General features: G+C 43.1%; 1 protein-coding gene across 2 annotated transcripts; it reads left to right on the top strand.

Moving 5' to 3' along the window:
* The first annotated feature begins 2,555 nt into the window (after positions 1-2,555).
* On the top strand, positions 2,556-21,238 carry ANXA8L1 (annexin A8 like 1). Of its 2 annotated transcripts, XM_074908341.1 has the most exons (14): positions 2,556-2,923; positions 6,680-6,789; positions 6,900-6,946; positions 11,189-11,279; positions 11,547-11,641; positions 12,754-12,867; positions 13,712-13,802; positions 14,457-14,536; positions 15,150-15,209; positions 15,753-15,846; positions 17,648-17,743; positions 17,991-18,049; positions 18,907-19,029; positions 20,389-21,238. In XM_074908341.1, exons 3-14 carry the CDS (start codon positions 6,926-6,928, stop codon positions 20,443-20,445), a joined length of 981 nt encoding a protein of 326 aa, XP_074764442.1. In that variant the 5' UTR covers positions 2,556-2,923; positions 6,680-6,789; positions 6,900-6,925; the 3' UTR covers positions 20,446-21,238. The 2 variants fall into 2 exon arrangements, with proteins under 2 accessions (XP_074764442.1, XP_074764441.1); XM_074908340.1 differs by lacking the exon at positions 2,556-2,923 and having other exon boundaries at positions 6,566-6,789.
* Positions 21,239-21,434: the final 196 nt, after the last annotated feature.

Here is a 21,434-nt window from a genome sequence, read left to right as displayed (position 1 = left end):
CTCTCTGCAATTAAAAATGGTCTGATGGCTAAAGGCTCCCACCAAGGTTCAGTTCTTGGACCAGGAAGGGTTCAGCATTTCTGGGCCATTCAATAGCAGAATCGCAGCTAGAAAACTGTAACCTGGTAATCCCACTGCTCAGTGCTGTCTGTTTCCACTGCAGGCTGACCCGTGAAGGAAGTTTGGACAGACCTTGAGGCTGCCACCTTTCCTCCTTCCAGCACTCATGGACCTCTTCCACAACTGGTCCTTCCCCAGCTCCTTCCGTGGTCAGTCTCTCTTTCCAGGCTCTTTCCTTCACCTTCCTTAGAGCCACTCCTTCCTTGGCCATGCCCCTTCCTCTTGCAGCCTCCATGCAGAGCCAAGCTGGTAATGCAGCAGCATGCATGAGCCAGTGCTGTGCTCTCTACACTGCACTTGATAGAGGCACACTCACTGGTGAGCTGTGACCTGGTTGCTATATCACTATCAAAGAGACACAGATCAACCCTGAAACATATGCTGAATAAAATCTTCCAGGTGAACAAGCCCTGACTATCAGTCCTTGCACCTAACTGAGCTGATCTATGAGCTGATGACAAAGATTCCATGTCTGAAACATTCAGCCCTCATTTGTCACCTTTGTGACAAAAATTGGTGCTGAAAATAACCCACAGTTTGGCACACAAGGTAGTCTATTGAGGCATGAATTAATACTTCCTGACATTCTGCAATTGAGACAGTGGCACTGTGAGTCTGGCTCTTGGGAGAGCTTGTTTTGATTTCTTGCTCTCTCCATGACCCTGAACACATCCTCTCTGGTTTGACCCAGTGGACTCAGTACTGCAGAGGGGCTGGTACCCACCCATATCTGGCAGAGGCTTCAAGAAAAAACTTGAACACTTGGAAGATTTTCAATTAACACAGCTAGACCACAGCCCTCAGCTTAAGGAGAGCTGGATGTTTTAGCAGCACTATTGCTATTTTTAGTCCCTTTAATGCAAAAGTCTTCTCTGTTATGAGATTATTTGCCCCGTTTTCTGTTCTTGTTACAAAAACGGTTTGTGAAATGTATTGGTTTCTCTTAGAAAGCAAAAGCTGTGTGTAAGCGTACAATAAAACACAAACCCAAACAATTTCCCCTCACACATTTCCAGTAGCTGTGAATTCTTCAGTGGGTCCTTGAAGCTGACATCAGGTGAGGGGGAGGATGTATAAGTGTCCACATTGTTGTGAGATCTGGCTCGGTGACCTGCCTATACCATGAATGACAAATTGGCACAGGCAGACCCATCTATCAAAGCCTTGCTTCTGCTCATGAGCACAAGTGAGTGCTCATGTAAGTGTCTCAAACGATCTGCTTAGGGGATGAATATCATAGGTACTTGAGTAGAGACTGAATGCCATGTCCCCAAAAGAGGCAAGCAATACTTCATATCTCTTTGCCTCTGTTTTCCTTTGTCAAGATTTTGAGACACAAATGACTGCTATGTCCACCAAGACATCTGACTGTACACAGATAGAGGTCTGGATACCAACTGCAGTGTAACTGGCATGGCCACACTGACTTCAGTAGTGTCACTGCAGTTCTGCAGCAGTGGGAAGGGCATCAAAGTCAACCAAAAGGCCATGGGTCTGGCTGAGCGCTCACTGAAATAACTGGGAGACTTTCCACTGGTTTTACAGGTGACAGAGGAACACACAGAAACATCTGCACCAGATGGAAAAGTTCTTCTTAGTGTATCAACCCTAAACCTGTTTCTTTTCGTGACAATGTCATGCTAACATTGTGCCCTAATTGCTCTTTGGCTCCCTCCTTCTTCATACTCAACAGGGACATGATCTGAAATGAAGATTTTAAGCCCTTGGTACTTTATGTCTCCACCACTACTACCAAGTGTGTAAAATCTGAAAAAAAAAAAAAAGTGTATCTTAGCAAGAAAGGCTGTCCAACACACCAAACAATGCAAGCAGTAAAGGGTGCGTGGCCACCTTGCCACAAACAGCTGGACTTCAGACACATCCAGAGACTTTTTAGCTTCTCCCTTAGGCTGTTCTGTTTAAGTCTGTCTCCATCGCAGGGTCATTTCAAGCAGCAGGACTGTCTTTAATTGTGTACAGACACCTGTACTTGTTCCATCAAGGACTACACAGAAAACAATCCCCACAGAGGTAGGTGGGGACATGCACCAAGTATTTCACACACAAGCATCCGAAGGCTTCCCGAATGCTGCCTACCACCCTCTGCTGGCGTGTGAACTCTTGGCATCTATCATGTCTCCATCAGACCCAAGTGAGCTGCCTTTCCCCGTTCTGATTCAGAGGGTGCTTTCTTTGTTGGCTTTTGGGGGTTAAACAAAAGCAGCAATTGCCTGCTTTGTGTGGGGAACGGTTGTTAGGGCAACTGGGAGGAATTCCTTGGCACCAGCACTAGCGCAAGAAAGGAATGAGCAGAAAAATGCTCAGCCAGAATCAGAAGCAGAGCAGAGGCAGAGCAAGCCAAGGGGACGTGCTCTGCTGTGTTTGTGTTAGTGCCTCGCCCTGGCTCTCCCACGGGTGGCAGAGAGGCCCTGTGCAACAAAGGTGCTCTGGCAAGGCCAAGTCGACACTCCCTTCAGGAACCTCTGCAAACCTCTGTGCAGCGCTGGCTGCCCCTGCTGACCCCAGGGCCCATCCTCCTGAGCTACAAAGGTGCTGAGAGGAATCAAGCCCTGTTTTTACTTCTTTGCTGCTTCTCTCATTGAACACCCCCCTCAACACATAGACATGAATTTTCTCTTACAATACTTGGCACAAAGCTGCTTGTGGTAGTAAAAGAAACTTGGAAAATTAAGTTGCACTAGCGATTTTCAAATGGAAATAATCCTACTTTGCTGTCATTTTCACTGTGTAAGATGGTTCAAAGGCACAAGAGGAAAGGGCAAGGTGAACGCTTAGCTGGCAGGTAGGTGAGCAAATTTTTATCGCCTTTAGTGATTTTAGTTTTGCATTACAGATACTCTCCTTGCTCAAAAATGCTGCCTACCCCATCTGCTCATTTTCCCCAGCTCACACCTCTTTCATAAACAGACAATAACTTTTTGTTTGGATTGGCTTGCTGGCAAATTTACACAGCTCTCCCATATCATGATCTGATTTCAGGTGATGGTGAGCTGATTAGCAGATGTGAGGGCATTTGGTCTTAAGAATTGTGAGGGCATTCAGCTGCTTGTATCCATTTAAGTAGTAATAAACAGGAAGAAAAGGACAAAAAAAATAGGGAGCAGCAGCAGAAGAAGGTGGAGGTGGTAGTGCCTGGTCTCTGGACTTGTTTACACAGTGGCTTAAAATCTGCAGGATGAGACTAGTGTAGTTCTCACAGTGAGAAAATGCAAGCCTATCTGCAAACATAGCAGCTGCTGGGGCAAGAGACTGGTGTGAGTCACTGGAATGTAGAGCAAAGGGTTGTTAATAATTGGTGTAGAGCTAAAAGACTTATAAGTAAGGGTGTAGTGTCCATACCTGGATTGCACAGTACTGCATGAGTTTGGTGATTTCTTTTACACATTTAAAAACCAAACAAACAAAACACCAAAAAATGCAGTTTGCTGAACTGAGTCCTCACCAGAGAGCTACAGTTCTACATGGTATTGCTTACAGACTGGATTGGAGAAAGTTAGCCACTCTTTAGCCTTGTAGCAGAATACCTTTCTCCTGTCTGGTCTGAGGTGTATGCTCTAACTTCCTCAAATTTAAGTAGTTATACAATACAATTATCAAGTTACTGCTTTGCATGAAATTATCTCTGTGTTTGATCTGTTGTTTTAACAATGATTTCATTTGATTTTGAAGTTCCTGGCTGAAAAAAAACAAAAAACCAAAACAAACAAACAAAAAAAACCACAAAAAAAAACAAACAAACAAACAAAAAAAAAAAACCACACTTTGGGGTGAAATTCACAATGAGCTGTGCTATTCTTGTAAGGCTTGAAAAAGTTCTATTAGAAGTGAAAGTCATGGAGTAAGTGAAGTTGCTGAGCAGTTCAGAACCTGGTTTTCAAAAGCTTTCATGTTCCAAAGCAGTCAGCTACAGGCCTGAAACTTTCCAGGCATAAGGTCAGACTTTACAAACCTACAAATGGGAAAGGGGGATACCTCTGCACCCTGCAAGACTGTAGTCATCCTCAATCTAAATTAGAGCATGCTTTAGACTGCTCTCACTTAACCTAAAATGGAACAGCCAGAGCTTAATGGGTGGTAGAAGCTTCTTGAAGTAGTGTCAGTAATGGACCTTGCTAAGACTATCAACACCTTCTTGTCATGCCTTAAATATTTTTGGGGTTTGGAAAAAGTTGAGCAAAATCCTGCTTGTGATTTCTTTTATAACTTTCCTTATGTTGGCTGACTATGTGTTAGGGGCAGCTCCAATGTCATTGATTCAAGCTTGGAAAGTCCCAGGGATGGAGTCAAGAAAAGCCAGGTACACTGGTAGCTTCTTCATTTTGTCTAGCTGAAAATTGATTTGGACAAAATGGCTTTAAAATGAACAAACCAAACCTAATAATGGTGCATGTTCTGCTGCTGCTGAAGGTTCTGCTCATTCTTGCTGGCTGATGGTTGTGCCAGGCATAGCAGTGGGGGAGAGAGTGAGGCTTGGGAGAACACGTGGATCATCTTCTGCTCCTTTTCTGAAGTTTTGCATGTTCCTGAGGGTAATCACTGAGCTGTATGTGAAGTTATGCCTTAAATAACTTACTGGTGCTGTAAAAGATGTGTCTGTGTCTCTGGCACACAGTAGTGAAGTGCATGAACTACATAGATAAGGTCAATCACATATACAGCATGTGTGTTAAGGGAGGGACAAGAAGTGTAGTGAAGATGAGTCTGTTCATGTTTAAAGCTGCTCAGTTCAACAGCATCTGCACAAGCAAAAGAGATATTGGACTGTAGTGTCTCCTCTTGCTTCACTGGCCTGCAAGTGCTGACTGCTTTGGTGTGTATTAAGACCGTGCAGTGCTGCTCTGAGACTTGCTGTAGGGTTCAGGTTCTCCAGACCTTTCCTAGCCCATCCATATTGATTTCTTAAAATTTGGCCAGTGTTGCTCTGCATTAAAATCCCCTGTTGTGTCCCTTAGTAGCCTTATTAGTTCATGCTGTCAAGAATGACCACTTGGGCTTTTTCCCATTCTGTCTGGTTTGGTCTTTGCTCCCCTCTGTGACCTACAGCTGTTTGCTGTGACTCTGAGATTTTCTGTCTAGAAGGGCCTCTTTGTCTTTGGAGTCCCCAAGAAAGCTGACCTCCATGGCAAACTGACCCAAGTAAATCCCAACACAGGGAAAAGACATATGTAGCTAGCCAGGCACAGCCTTGGGATCCAGCAAAAGCAAATCCACCCTGCTTGTGAATCCACCTTACCCCCAGGAGGAGGAATGAAGAACCACTCATGAGCTCTCCTTGTTGTGTGCTGTTAATGAACCTGCCTCTCAAACATGGCTAGAAGCCAAGACAGTGCAGACTCTAGCGGCATGCTTACTATGCCAAGGCCAATGCCTCCTGCTTCACAACTTGCCCTCGCCATATGATGGATGTGTTTGAGGCAGTAGCAGCTGGCACAGCTCATTCTCTTGGGAATAGCCAGGGCATCTTCCCAGGCCATCAGGGGCCCTGCTGGGTTAAGTGAAATAGCAGGGTGTGGGAAGGAAATAAGAGGCCCATAGTTTGGTATTTACCCAGAGTCCCATGTGAGTCTGTAAATGTGAGAGGGAACAAAGGTCCTATATACCAAGAGTTAAGATATAGCTGGTGGGAACATTTCCATCAAGGCAGCTTTCCATTTAAAATAAATAAATAAATGCTGGCATGGGTGGATTCTGACAAAAGTCTAGATGGAGACTATATGATATTTCAGCTGATTTTGCAGAAACATTTCTCTGAATTAAGGTATTCAGAGCTGTTCAGCTCTTTTTAAAACAAACACAAAAAGGAAAAAAAAAATTTTAGACTCCACTCCTAAGCCTTAACATGTCACAGCAGCTAGTGCAAACTCTGTGACAGCTTTGCTGGGGTTGGCATTACTGAAAGTTGTTATCCTTAAATGCGCTCACTGGTCCTATTAGCCCAGAGATGCTTCTTGACTCATACCATGCAAGTCAAGGTATGGGAGTGGGGGGGACCTCCCAAGTCTCTGTACAGTCTGCTGTTTTATTGAGCTTTACTGTAGGGTGTAGGACATGTATGGTGTGGGGTGTGGCTGTGTTTGTGGTGTGAGTTTGGGTTTTGTTTTGGTTTGGTTTTTCTTGGTTTTTCTTTTTTTTAAATAAGCTTTTTTGTAGGAAGGGAGGTAGAGGAGGGTTTGTTAAGTTTCTGGAGTCCTATTTTGCTGTGTTCCAGATCGTTAGAGAAAGAAAGAGTCAGTAATAATGAGTGGCTTACTCTGTTGTAACAGAACTCACTGAGTCTCAGTGGAGTTTTATGCTGAGAAATTACCTAGTATAATTTGCATGTTGTGTCTGTGCCAGAGGCCAAAATGTTAGCAGGGAAGGGTGTGTGTGTGGGGAGAAGCAGTGGAAAAATTACAATGAGCTTTAGTCAAGGGGGTTGAATATAGGGCTCCTCACAAGGGAAGCCTTGTTTATTAAGAAACTTGATCTCTTCCTGTGAGATCATCTGTGAAAAACAAGTTGAGCCATGTCTAAGGGTGTTGCCCCATGGAATTTGTAGATAAGATGGTGTATACCTGCGTGTTCCCAGCACAGAGAGGCCAGTTACATTCTGAAGCTTCTAGAGGGAATAAGCCTCCTGAGGAGTACAGTTATTCCAGTTTTCTTGTGGTAAGTTTATTGAAAATAACTTTTATTTCTTCCTTTTCTCCTTCCACCCCATTCAAATCTCAGCTTCCCTAACCATGAGGTGTGATATGTGTGGTTTTCTTCATCAACAGACCCAGGTATCACTACTGAGACTGCAATGGCATGGTGGAAGGCCTGGGTAAGTAGAGCAAATATTGAACACCCTGATTTTTTTTGCACCATAATAAAGTAATTTATAAGTTGCATAAGGCACTGTGTGGGAATGAAATGTTTCCCTTAAAAAATCAGCAAGACCTTTTAACTGGTTTTCTGACTATAAAATAGCATTTAGCACTTCAAAAACCTTGATTAAGGAACGTGTTAACGTGATTGCAGGCTTTAAGAAGAGCAGACTCTTCCCCATCCTTCAGTTGAGAGTGGTGCAGGAGGGTGTTTGTGTGCCTGTGTACAGGGGGAGATGCTACCAGGAAACAGCAAAGTTATAGCTGAGGTCTGGAAGCTGCAGGTTCCTTGTCTGCTCCCTTCTCTTGTGGCAGTGAGTTCAGGGCACTGGCCTATCCCCATTTTGGTCTCCAGTTGTGATAGCAGGCTATGGTCACAGAGGGCGATGTGGTCAAGCCACAGTATCTTTGGTGGGTTTTTGATATTGCAATGACAATGTGTATTTGAATACCTTGTCTGTCTGCTAGGAGCTAGAAATGTTGTGCACGTTTTCTTTTAAACTCTTGTGGCTTTGGGAGGAATGTGGCAGGATGGGGGGATGCTCATGGGGTGCACTGAGGCAGCCTCTAGGGTACGGCTCAGGCCAGGCAGCAGGCAGCTCTGGTGATGTGCACGGATCTGCTGCCGTCCATGGCAGCTCTCCCATTAGCCTCTGTGGAAGGCCAAGTTTACCCACAGACTTTATCTCTACATAACTATAAGCCATAGCCTGGAAAAGACCTGCTGGAGACATGCAATGGAGGACTAGTGGTAGAGAAGTCTCCTTCCCCAGCCCCAGCCCCTGCCCAGCACCACTGCCAATAGTGCACAATAGGCTTTCTCTGGACTGTTCTTGTCTTGTTTGTGGAAAGAATTTTCCCAGGGTCCCTGCCTGCTTCTTGTTGTGAGGATGGCTTCGTGTTTCACCAGCCTGTGCAAAGGCTGGGCTCACACTGAGGCTCCAGTGCTGTTGCTCCTCTCCCGGTCGGGGCATTGGCAGTCCTAGTGCTGGTGGATAAGTAGCAGCAAGAGGCCTCTGCTGCCACATGCTAGCAAAGGTACCCGAAAGGCATAGGAGAGCTGTCTTGCCGTGTATTATATTACCTCAGGTGCAATACATCATCACAGAGTGAGAAACCACTTTGCATGGAGATGACCGTTTTTCTGGTTCCCAGTTACAATTTTGGAACCAAGCGGTGGGAACTCCTTTAAAAAACAAGCCAACACTTTCACCTTGTGGGGTGGGGAATATCAGGCTAATTCCTACTTTCCTTCAGTAGGCTTCAGATAGGAAACTTTCCTGATCTCAAAACATATCATGATCTCTTTATTTCACCAGAAGGGTTAGAATTGTAGTCTTCCTTTCTGCTCTGATTTTCCTCTACCTCCGTTTCTCCTTTTGCAAGTTTAGTGTAGTAAAATGGATTTTTCTTTTTTTCCCAAAGCCTGGAGTAGCTCTCACTTAATTTTTTCCCTTTTTGCTGCTTTGTTCCACACTACCTCCCAAGCTGGAAAACATCTGAAAACTTAGAGTGAGAAGAGTGAGAAAAGGATAAAAGCCCTTGAAAGCTCCAGCAATCTCTTATCTGTCAGTGTTGTAGGGAGCGGAGGCATGAAAAGGAGATGAGTCGGCAAAGGAAGGATCGTAAAAAATTGTTTTGGTTTTCTAAACCCTTCATAAAAGATACAGTTCAAAAGCAAAAAGAATTGAAAAAATGTGAAACTTTTTCAGAAACTCTCCACTGAAAAAAAAAAAAAAACAAACCAGTAACACCACCTTGTCCCCAAATCCCAGCTTGTCAGTAAAGTACTGTTGAGGTTTGAAAATATTTTGGTAGGAAAACTTTTAATCCCTCTCCTCTTCATTTATAGGTAAAACTTTTCAGAGCATCACCTGTGAGGTATGCTGATTCCATTGCTTTCCTACCAATTACTCGTCTTCACATGAGAGTTACACAGATACCTTGAGTAGTTACAAATAAATAACTGTAGGATCAATTCATCTGGGAAACAATACCAAACTGGAGAGGGTTTCTCTGGAAACTTGTTGTGATTGTACCTGTGCTGGAACAATTGTGTACACAGAGAATGAGGTATATGAATGTGTTGAGCTAGAATGGGCTGTAAATGTTTATTGGAATTAATACCCCAAAAAAGCAGTTTAATTTGTTTCTGCTGCCTCCAAATGAAAGGTCAGCTTTGCATTCCCTCTTTCACTGAGTCACTCGGCACAGGCCCAGAGTGTTTCTTTCACATGGTCCTTGCATGCAGCTATGATTGTCCATCTTTTTCAGAGCAAAATGAGAAGGATGAGTGTAACCTGTTTTGCAGGGCAGTTGTGATGGTTCTGGCTGACTTGACAAAGAACCAGAAAAGGAGCACTTGCAATAGTTCTGTCAGCTCAGCCAAGCTGTCCCGGGCTGATGACAAACCACCAGGGGTGGCAGTGCTTTACTCTGTCACTGCTGTTTCTGCAGGGACAGCTTCACCATAGCCTTAAACTTACTGCTCAATAAACATTGGGATTCAAAGCTGCATCTATTAAGAAGTTTCCTGTTAACACCATCCCCTTCACAGATGCTCTTTCTGCTGGGAGCAAGGTGTGGTAACCCAGGAGTCTGTCTCTGTGCTGGCTGTAAAGCAGACTTCTCCAGATCTTTCTGACTGATGAACATACTGCCTCTCTCAATACTTGTCACTGCCTTTCGGTTGCTTCTCACTGCTCCCAGAGCTTGGCTGGCAATGGAGCTGACATGCAACTATGCACCAGCTATATCTACTGGTCAGGCACTCGACAAAGACACCTGAGCTGGTTTGGCCACAGCCAGCCTGAGCATCTGTGCAGCACAGTGCTAGGCTAGACCTGGCATTTGTTGACAGACACTCCTGAGACACAGCCATTAATCTTCCAGCCTCTCATTTAAAAACTGAAAATGCAGGTCCTGTAGGGGATTTCCACAAGCTTTTCTACCTGGCAAGGGTCACCTGAAGGCTTTTTCCTCTGGTGAGGCTTTTTTCTCCAGGGAGGACTTGGATGATCTGGAAGGACTCTAGAAGAGGGGTAGAGCCTTCTTTGACAGAAGGGATTTGCATCATAGCAGGAGGCTGCTGCGTGGCACTTGGTGATCTGTGTTAATGCAAGTCAGATGGGACAGCCATAGTGATTCCTTCTGGTTTCTAAGCTCTGATTTCAAGGTACTTTTTATCTGACTGTAAAGCCATACCCACTGAAAAAACCATCAGGTCATACTGATATCAGTAGTTCAATATTAACCCTATCTCTGCAAGTAAATTTACGAGCATATAGTAGTTTCCTGGGGCAACTTAAATCTCTGTGCTGCTAAGAAAGAGAAAATTGTGTCCATTATTGGAATGAAGTGGTGATGACTCTTCATGCCCGACCACTCGTGTACTCCCCTGTTGATAGGACCTTGTTGTGAGAGATGCCTCAATATATTCAAGCCAGTCTCTTGACTAACAGCTTTTGTTAAATTGAAGCTCTTAAACCTAGGTTCTGTTTGATGGTCCTACTACCTTGTAGTGACTGGAATAAGTCTCGGTGCATCTTTCTGCTCTGGAACTCTGGCACTGGCAGCATCTTAGGGGTCTGTCTGGAGTATTCCTGTGTACTTGGCCCTTGGCTCAGGGGAGAACATCAAACCTGTGCTCCTCCAGATGGATCTCTTCCTTCAAAGTAGTGCCTTGGCCCAAATATTTCCAGTGAAGATGCTTTCTTCTTGAGACCAGCTGTGCAGAAGTTCAGCAGCAGAATAAAGCTGCTACTTAAAATAATGGTCTGTGAGAGCATGACTATTCCATGAAATCGAAAAACTACGTGTCAAAACTACCCTGCAACAAATCACTGGGAAATGCAGTATGATACAGTAGCATACATGCTGTGAAGCATTGTATTTAAGGGGTAAATAGGAAAGTCTAGCCTACTCAGCTTTCTCTGCCAGACTGCCTGCACCTAATGACTGTTGCAGCAGTGCTTCATGTTTTTGCCAGGAGCCAAAGGCTGGTACAGGCAGGTGGAGGCAGGAAACTTGTGTTCTCTTTGGAGTTCTGCTCTGCTGAGAGACTTTGAACGAATCCCGCCACTTTTCTGTGCCTTCCCCACGTGCAGGCAATTAATAATATTAATGTACTTTCAAAACACTTTTTCTTCAGCTGATGAAAAGCAGTGGTGAAAAGTCACATATTTTTCTTCTTTTTTCAGAGTGAAGCAGAAGGCAAGCCTGTGATGGGTGCTTTAAACTTTGACCCTGCACCTGATGCTCAGACTCTGTACAAGGCCATGAAAGGGCTTGGTGAGTTGACTCCAACTACATGTGTAAATTCTATGTTCTGTTTATAATTGCCAAGTTGAAAGCCATTCCTTAAGAAAAATTACAGCCAGAGATATCACTTAATTTAATGTGGAAAATTAAAAATTAAAGTTTCCTCAGTACATACTTAAACTTCTGTACGACGGCAATGAACTAGGGAAGGTTGTCTGAATATTCAAATTGGGATTTTGGACTAGTCTCAATTTTATTTTGTGCACTGTGTTTATGGCTTATTATTGCTCTCCATAGGGACTGATGAACAAGCTATAATTGACGTCCTAACCAAGAGGAGCAATATGCAGCGTCAACAGATTGCCAAATCCTTCAAAGCACAGTTTGGAAAGGTTATTCCAAAACAAAGCCATACTCAGTCACTGTTTTACTGCATGTAGCATGTAGTAAATGGGTGTACAGTTCATCCTGTAATCATGATGCAAATAAGATGCAGGTCTTCTCCAAATAAGTAGATTAGTATTTATTTGTAAGGCCTGAATGTGTGAAATAATTAATTTTTGGTTGGAAATACTGAATTTTCCCCAAAAGGTTTTTGTAAAATGCATTTTGACCAGATATATTTTTAAACTATTTTAACTTAAAGTGTAAGTTCTTACTGTTTTTGAAGCTGTAACAAAAAATGATACCTTTCTAAGTGGCTTTTTGAGTAAAATATTGGTTTGAAGCCCTTCTAAATGCCAAAGAAAGTTCAATTTAAAGACTTATTTAATTACATTTGTTTGGAAATTCTGAAAATGAAAACAAACTGTGGTTATTGACAATCATGTTTTCCTGTGGCTATCTTTCTGTCTTTGATAAAATCTTACTATTGGGAAAATTTTTCCACTGGCAAACTCTGCCACCAGTCCTGCTCTGGAGTCTCCAATGACTCTTGCTGGAAAGGGGACTGCCATGCAAGGGCCTCAGAAATGGAGGAGTGGGCAGGTATGGAACAGTGGAGTGCTTGCATCCCACTAAAACAGGGTGAGTCATACCCTAAAAAACCCTGCATTATAGTATAAGGAAAGTTTGAAGTTTATCTTCAAACAGACTGCACACCTGATTCGGAAAAAGTCCTGGGTGCATGTTTATATGCAGGCTTTGGGAATCAGCTCTGCCTGAAGCTACATTCCTTGCTCAATCCAAGGCCTTCATCAGCCTGGTTCTGCTCACCAAGTAAAGCAGGGTGGAAGAAGATTTTAATCTTCCTTACTTTGCTGCAGAATTAATTATTACCTTGGAGAAGCTTGAGTATTGGGTCAACAGAGAATGTGGAAAGTCTTAAACAAATCCCATTTTGGAGTTAGGTGCCTTTTTCAGTCCCAGGACCTTTTCTAAAAAGCTATCAACACAATACTGTAATTCAGCTTCATTGCTGTAGGCCATGGGGATGGAAACAGCACCAGGCAGTAAAAAGATCCTGTAAGGCTTTTTATGGAGCTATGTGATGCATGTTTAACAGGATCTGATTGAGAGCCTGAAGTCTGAACTGAGTGGCAACTTTGAGAGGCTCATTGTAGCTCTCATGTACTCCCCATTCAAGTATGATGCCAAGGAGCTTCATGATGCCATGAAGGTAAGCAAATTGCATGCTGATATTTAAGTAGTAGCACAGATACAGTGCTAATTTCCTATAACTGTGCTTATTAATGCAAGTGGTTAATAACTGGACTGTTACATGATCAAGTTTGTTATTAGCAGTAGCCTTTGAGAAATAGTCAATGGTACTATTAACACATATTCTGGGGGAAAATGCTGATTTAATTTTTAGGGCTGTATGAGAGTTTCTGTACATATGAGCCTCACAGAGCCTGGGGAAGGCAAGAGCAAAACTAAATTCAGCTTTGGCAAGGAATGAACATCCACAGATCATGGTTTTCAGTTAAAACATCTCTTTGTTGCCTTCTACAGTGCCTCTCCTGAGTGGAGCTCAATGACACAAAGCTACTGCCCTGAAGTCCACCTGAGATGTGAAACCTGTAGGAAATCGAGTGGTGTTGTGAGGGCCAGACTGGAGTTGTCTGGGATCCTACTTACTGATACAGTATCTTTTGAAGTTTCAGGTGCAGAGAGATCTATTAAAATGGTACAAAGATGGACTGACTAGACAAGCGTTGGTCTCCCCGTATCCCTCTTATACTCTCTGTCATCAAAGATCCAAATCCAGAAATGCATTGCAGAAGTGCAGGGTTACATAAAATCATCCTTTATGAGTTAGGTAGCACAGCAAAAGAAACCAGGTTCAAATGTGCTTTGTGTCTCCAGCTTTCAGCGTGGCAGTTTCTTGCAGCTCAGCATGCAGCCTAACACTTTGCTGCCATCTGACTCCTCACTTGACCATACTTCTCTAGCAATAAATTACACTCCATGACTAGATGCCTTTCTCCACCTTTATTTCTCCACTATGTTTTCTATTAAAGGGTGTGGGAACAAGTGAAGATGTTATCATTGAGATCCTGGCCTCCCGGACAAAAGCGCAGATCAAAGAGATAATCAAGGCGTACAAAGAAGGTAAAGTGCTTGGGGCTCTGATTTGTGTGGTCAGAGCAATGTGTGACTGCCTGATTGCACAGCAGGAATGGTATTACCAGCTAGCACTGTCAGCAAGAAAATGGGACTTTTAAAAGCAAGAAGGTGCAACCTAACTCTGCTTTCAGCCTCGCAAACAGAATATGACTATGCTGGGAGAATTTGAAAATCCGTTTCTAGGTCTCCTTCCAGCTACAGGAAAACCTCAGAAAATCACAAATTTAGTTCAGCTTGGCCACAAAGGCTATTATCAGAACACAAACAAAACTCTAGCTATGTACTTGGCTCTTTGTCCCCATTAAATACATGCTAGATGGGAATTTATTAAATACATATTTTCAAATATTTAATATCTCTTTGGTCCCTTAAACTGTATCTCTAACATTCGCCCTGTATTTATGCTTTGGACATCAGTGGAGCTAGTGACTCAGATGCAAATGCCGATCTGGGCATCACTGAGGGTGTGAGCTGATCTCAGCCCTTGTTTTTTTTTCCCTAGCAACCTTCCTGACTAGTGTCAGTCTACTGTGTGTCCTTGGGTGACTGGTGATATCCTGCTCTATGTCCTGGTTTCTATCCTGGACACTGTATCACCCAAATAATAAATCTTTCCTTTGTCCTCTTTCCCTTGGGTAGAATATGGTTCTGATCTGGAAGAAGACATAAAATCGGAAACAAGTGGCTACTTGGAACAGATTCTGGTTTGCCTTCTTCAGGTAATGCTAGTGAAGAGAAATGAGGGTATAAAAATCTTCAGGTTTTTTTCTTCCTTTTTGGAGAAGACACGCAAGAGAAGGGGCAATACAATCATGATCACAAGATAAAATGCAGACACAAACGTCACTTGGACTGGATCTGTGTTTCAGCTTCAGTGTGACTGAAGCAGGGAACCCTCCCTCCCTTAGCAGCAGTAAGAGAGCTGGGAACTCAGCTCTGCTGCAGGGAGACACCTCACTTTTACATACATGTAAAGGCATTGCACTCTACAAGGGTCTTAGAAAACAATGCCCCTCAACTATGATTCACCACTCTTCCAGGGTCTGTGCCCTCAATGCTGAGTGCATTTTGGATGCATTTATCCTATTGTGTTCTCTGAATTTTCCTGCCTAGCAGCAGAATAACTTAGCGCTTTTTTGACTCCACTTCATATGACTGATTTCAGTGCCTTTCAGTGAAGGAGTTAGCACTCATTTTGTCTGAAACATTACTGCTTGAGTACTCTGCAGAAATAGATAAAAACTGCTATTTTCCCAGAATGTACACTGTGATCCTTATATATGAAAGAAACTTCATGAGATAAAATGGTTACCTTTATTCTTCTTCTCATAGGGTGAAAGGGACAATGCCACTCTCTATGTGGACACAGCACTGGCTCTCCAGGATGCAGAGGTACTCTCAAATGCCTGTGACCAGTGATATGCCTGATCCTATCTGTCTTGAACTTCAGAGTGCCTCAGTGGGGAGCAGAGTCCTGGTCAGCAGAGAGTTTGAGCCACAATAGTTTGGGGAGGGGTGGTCTTCAGGAAGAAGCAGCTTGGGGTTCTTCAATTTTGCCTGCACTTGCTGAGCCTTGCTGTTCCAAAAAAGAGTGATAATAAGAGCTGGGCTTGGGCTCAGCTGCTTTTGATATGTGAAAGTATGCAGGTATGGTGGAATGGTACAGCAAAAAACAGGGCAGAAACCTCAAGAGCATTGTTGGTTGCTCCAGCTGCTGCAGGAGGGATGGAAAGGGTGGAGATAGTGGCTGCTCCAATTTGACTAGAAGACATGGTCAAGGGTTTTCATAATCAACCATTCTAGAAGAGTCTAGTTCACACAGTGTTTTAGGTTACTTCAACCCCCTTTATCCTAGCAGTGCCTTAAGTCGAACTCTGCTCCTTTACCAGCTCCACACAGAGAACATTTCTCTAACAATTGTGTGTTAAATTACAGACACTCTATGCTGCTGGGGAGAAGATACGGGGCACTGATGAGACACAGTTCATCACCATCTTGTGCACAAGGAGTGCCACACACTTGCTGAAAGGTATGGAGCAGAGCCCACGCTCCTGAGCTTCTGAAACTGGAAATCACTCTAGTCAAAAAGAAGAGGCAGGGCTATAGATGGGACAGATGAGTAGTCAGAAATAAGTACCTGAGTCTGTCTCCTAATCCTTGGTCACTCAGTGATGAAAAGCTGCCAGCAGCTTTCATGAAAACTTATGAAGAGATTGCTGCTGAAAATAAAGTGGCTTATCTAGGAGTGCTTATACAATGGTGATGGCTGGATGGTATAGCTGTTTTTATAAACCTAAGGAGAGAGAGAGTCCCTTTCTAATCAGGTAGGGACATGCGGTGGACAGACTCATGACCCCTTGCATGTGGGTTCCTCTGGGAAAAAATCACCTAAAAAGTAGCTGGTTATTCAGTGCTGGAGAATCACGGGGTGAACTCTGCATTTCTGCCCCAGGTTCTTCTGAAGGCATCAGAGAGTGCTGGAGAGGGAAAGTACTAACCCAGCTCCAGCTAAGGGAGCCCTCGGCTCCCCACTACCCCATGTAACAGAGACCTGGCCTTGTCATCTCAAGAATTTGAGGCAGTCCAAGGCTCTGACTAATGGATTTTGTTATGTCAGCTTAATCTAAGCACATTTACTGTGTAAATCAGCTGGACCTAAACTGATAAATACATCTGGTGATAAATTAGGTATGTCTGAGCTTTTTCAAGCTGAGGTCTTCTCAGGCGCTTTTCTAGGCCCTGGAGGCCAGCTCCCTCTTGTGTTTTAAAATTTAATCTCTCAGTGTCACTTAGAAAACAAAACAAAAAAAGTGGTCTCTAGTCTTTGGCTGTGTCTGCCTCTTAAGAACTGAATTTCAACTAGTTGTTGTAGGATGCAACCAAACTGTAGGACCTACTGTATCCCCAAGCAAGTAATTTCCTCTGTGCTATGGTAGCCTGTAACTCTATATCTTTAGAACTTGAGTGTAATTGTTGCAGCTAATATTATTATTATTATTATTATTATTATTATTATTATTATTATTATTATTATTATATGGACAATGGGCCTGAGTTGAGATTATTGTATCTGTCAATTCTGTGGAATTGCCTTTCCCCAAAGTATCTGACTGTTAATGTTTAGATATCTGATCTTGAATGCTGAGAAAACTTGATTAAGATGTCCATTGCATTACATAGGAGTTTTCCTTCTCTGTTAGTCTGAAAGCTAGGAATTAAAACTGAGATCTGTAATTCTGAACCCCAGAGTATCCAGGGTGTATAAGGTGAACAACAGCTTCTGCGAATGGGGGAGTTCAAATATCTTGGAATCTGCACCTGTGTTTTGCTCATCTTTTCTGAGCTGTTCTTCAAAAACGGTGGTTGAAATAATAGTTTTCCCAAACTGTTGTCATCATTTGAAAGTTCAAGGGCCATGAACAGTTTAGTCCTAGATTTAATTTGATTTTATTTTGGCTTCTGAAGCTAGTGACATCAACAAACACAAGACCAAATGATAGTTGTGCCTAACCTTCTGTTGCCTGCTTCATTTCTGTGATTAAAGACAGCAACGAAGGGTCAGATTTCCAAATGAATATGAGGTGACTGAACTTGCATTTTCAAATGAAGGCAGGGAATTAAGACCCATGGATGGGTTGTGTTTTTCTGAAATTGCTATCCATTTTTGTAGCTGATTTCTGGGCTTGACTAAAGCCTCCTGAAGTTGGTGCAAATGTGGCCATTGGTTTAGCAGGATCTGTGTTTTCATAATGCCACAGAAGCAAATATTGGGCACAAAATGCCTGAGCAGTTGCTTGGTAAAAAAAATTGAAGTTTTTTGTTTCAAACAGTGTTTGAAGAATACCAGAAACTGGCTGGTAAAAGCATAGAAGACTCTATCAAGAGTGAAACTCGTGGTTCACTTGAGGATGCCATGCTGGCTATTGGTAAGAGTTACTACATTTCCCTTTCTTCTGTCAGAGTTTGCTGCCTTTTCTCCTGCAGTAGCTGACTGTTATGGGATCGATCTACTTTATAAAGGTATCTGGTAGGAAGTAAAGGGTACTTCTTAGGTAAGATAAACTCAGATCCCAGGGGCACACTGAATTAATGGAAAGCATGTTGAATCTCTGGTACCTGCTGTCCTGGACTGGAATTACTGTTGATTCTTACTGAGCCTTTTTGTATGCCTAGTGAAATGCACCAGAAACATCCGTTGCTACTTTGCAGAGAGGCTGTACTATGCTTTAAAGGTAAGGCTCTTCACTGTTACACTCTTGTTTCAATACTGGACTTGGCACCTGGCTTTCACCAGTTCAAATTAGAAGAGCCAAGGTTTTGGTGAAATCCAGCAAGTTTAGTGCTACTGTTGCAAGTAATGGCAGAATCTCTTCAAACACCTTGGGTAGAAAAGTACCCTTTAAGCTTGAGATACCAAGGGAGTCCGTTTTTTCTGACTTAGGAGTCTTCAGGGAGCCCAGTCCCACCTTCTGGAACATGGACAAAACTTCTGGGAGAAGCTTTTCTAGGAGATTGATCATGGTGGAGCTTTGCCCATAATGTTAATTTAACAGACTGGACCACAGTATTTTCTTTTTAGGAAGCAATTGTCTCAATGGCAGTATGAAAATGTTCCAAATGGGGACACGTAAGGCATCTGCAGATTGTGTCCCTGTAACTCCTACCTGACATGTGAAAGATGTCAGCTCTCCCAACTTTGTGGAAAGCTGGGATGACTGATTTTTTTTGTTATCAATGTGATCTTAATTTTCCTGTGAGTGATTAAACAATGTTGACTGAAGCCAAGTGTTGCATGGGTGATGCTGCAGAAGGACATTGTGTATTCACTGCCAACTTCCAACTCTGTAGCATGTTTGCTTTTGCGTTTGACATGTGCAGAGACATAACACACTTCTATGGGCAAGGTTGTGGTATTGACAGTGGCCCCTGGGGAGGGAGTGGGGGTTGGCCCTCCAGAAAGAGAAGCAGATGTGCTGTAGAACATGTGCCAAACAGTGTTTGAAAGCTGACTCCTGTTCTGGACCAGTTTGCAACAGCTTATCTCTTTAACACCCACTAACATCACAGACTGATATATCTATTATTCTAGGGGGCTGGCACCGATGATGGGACTCTTATAAGGGTGATTGTTTCTCGAAGTGAAGTTGACTTAAATCTTATAAAGGCTGAATTCAAACATATTGCAGGGAAGTCTCTCTCCAGTATGATTCTGGTAAGCAGCATCTTGATATGATGGTTCTTAGCTATCGCATACATTCCTTACCTGTCCAGCAGTGTGGGGTGCTTCCATAGTTGTTTTCAGTAAAAACGTAATTTCTGCTAAGATCATAGCTCTTCTTCATTAGGCCTAATAACAATCATTTCCTTGAGAGACATATATGCCTGAAAGGTGAGTCAGATTGTATGCTCTGTAAGTGACTTGGGTAAAGCCAAATCTGAGCAGAAACTGCTTGAGGTTTTTCATGGACCAGACTCTGTATCCATGCACTTCATGATCTCCTAGATGAATCTAAATTAATCTAATCCCACCTATTACACCTTTCCCACACTGCTGTGCCATTTTCTTCTCTCTCTCTCCGATGTCTTTAACTACCTTCAGCCAGTACCATATAAGTGAAAACAGCGCTGGGTTACTTTTGGTTTTTGTTTTCTTTTTGTTGTTGGTTTGTTGTTGGTTTTTAGGGGTTTTTTTAGTTGACTTATCCCAGATGAAGGCCTGGCCTATACTGTGGTGAGATAGGTTTAGAAACTGAACCTTGTCAAAGCTTATTTTAGCTTTTGAGGTTTAAGTCTCAGTTCTGAGTGAATGACCCTCCCTTATTAGGGCTGAAATGCTGGGGTTTACCATTTGTCCTAAGGACTCCGAGACATGCCTCTCGCCCAGTGCAAATGGCACAGAAGCCCTATCCTTAGCAGTCCCCATGGGAAGTTTGGCTCTGTAATGAAGGCCCTTCCTTCTAATTGACACTGTCAGTGTCTGTCATGTTGATTAATGATCAGTCTTCAAGGGTCTGTACAGAATATTCATTTCTTCTGAGAAATGGAACTGGCTTTACAACTGTCATCACAAAATATTCAAAGGGAGCAAATTTTTTATCTAGTGATGTTCTCTGTAGTACTTTATCTAGACCAAAATGGCCATATCTGTGACTTTTTAAAAAATGTCATGTGTCAGGGCTAACTATACTCTCCTTTCCCTTCCCATAGGGGAGAGATGCTACACAAATACCCAGACACATAAAATCTGAACACAACAGGCTTGGTTGCTCTTGTTCATGCTGACTTTCTGTGCTGCTCTGTGGGATGGAGCCCCAGTAAATTACTCACCTGGATTCCAAAGAAAAGAATTGGACTTGATAAATGTTATTTCAGGTGGCAGCTACAAGCCTCATTTCTCCATTCACTTTTGATGGTGTGTCAGCTGGCAGTAACTCTGCTGGAGTCTGGCTTGTTCTTTCCAAAGCTCTTTTCCTGTGTGGACATATTGCATGGACTGAAAAATTCAGCAGTTGGAGCATGCAGAGGAACTTCCACATTCGCCTTTTTTTAAAAAAATTTTTTCTCCTTTCAGGATGACACCAGTGGTGATTACAAGACAGCCTTGATGAATCTCTGTGGAAGTGACTGACAGAGTCTAAGAGGAAGATGTTGAAATGGATACAGAGAGAAAATTAACAGTGGAACAAGGGTCTGAAAATGTACATGCAGAAAATCTTTCCATTAATCCACAGGAGGAGAAAAAGAAGATCAAATTAATGGTCAAGATTTCCAAAGCTCTCTGAAGGATGTGGATGCTTATTAGACATTAAAAGCTATTCACTTCCCCAACAGTTTTTCAAACACAAGTGGGAATGCTTCTCTTTTTCTTTGTTTGTTTTGTGCAATTTCCCTTCTCTTTTAACACACTGTGAATGGTGGCACTTGTATGGGAAATTAAATGCCCTCTATAGGTGTTTCACAAATCAGAACAACCCTATAATGTTTGGGCTGTCCTCAAGCCTTGTTAACTAGGACAAGCTGGTACAGCACCAACCATTTTGATGCTAGCAGGGTGGATCTTGGAGTCCCAGATATTAATGATGGTTTAGAGCATGGGTCGGAATGGAGAATTCAGTCCTACGGGGGGGCTGGTTTAGCAGCCTTATCTGCATAACTTCAGTGGGGGCTCCCCAAGGAGCAGGGAATGGAAGATCCAAACTGGCTGTAAGCATGTGAAAGGTGAAAGCTGTGCCTGATTTCTTTCTTGCTTGTGTGAGTGTTTGTGGGGAGAGACTGGCAAATTCAGGTTGTTATTGTGAGGAAATCAAAACTGGGCTGGCTGATTCGGTTTTGGTGAATATATGTTATCCTGCTCTTGGGAGCAGACCTGTTTCTGCTCCTAGTTTCACATAACTTCCCAGAAGTTAGTGGACTCCCTTGGAAGTTCCCCCCCACCCCCCCTCCATGACTGCACCTACCACTTGCTGAGTGACCCCCCCAGATTTGGACAGTGATACGGAGAGAACAGGATGAAATGCTTTGAGAAACTCGCGTCTGCCTTGACCAGTGATTCTTCACACTTAAAGCAATTCATTTAAATGCGTAATTATCAAAAGCCATTGTGTGCAGAGAAGCAGC

Source organism: Athene noctua, chromosome 5 (assembly GCF_965140245.1).
Source record: "Athene noctua chromosome 5, bAthNoc1.hap1.1, whole genome shotgun sequence".
NCBI classification, from domain to species: domain Eukaryota; kingdom Metazoa; phylum Chordata; class Aves; order Strigiformes; family Strigidae; genus Athene; species Athene noctua.
The sequence above is the reverse complement of the archived record's forward strand: the minus strand, read 5'-3'. Positions and strand labels throughout refer to the sequence as shown.

Excerpts from the sequence above, each read along its gene's own strand:
- ANXA8L1 (XM_074908341.1), top strand. The coding sequence starts at position 6,926 with ATGGCATGGTGGAAGGCCTGG. Across the intron at positions 12,868-13,711 it reads AGCTTCATGATGCCATGAAG|GGTGTGGGAACAAGTGAAGA; the intron begins GTAAGCAAATTG and ends TTTCTATTAAAG. Across the intron at positions 14,537-15,149 it reads TTCTGGTTTGCCTTCTTCAG|GGTGAAAGGGACAATGCCAC; the intron begins GTAATGCTAGTG and ends TTCTTCTCATAG.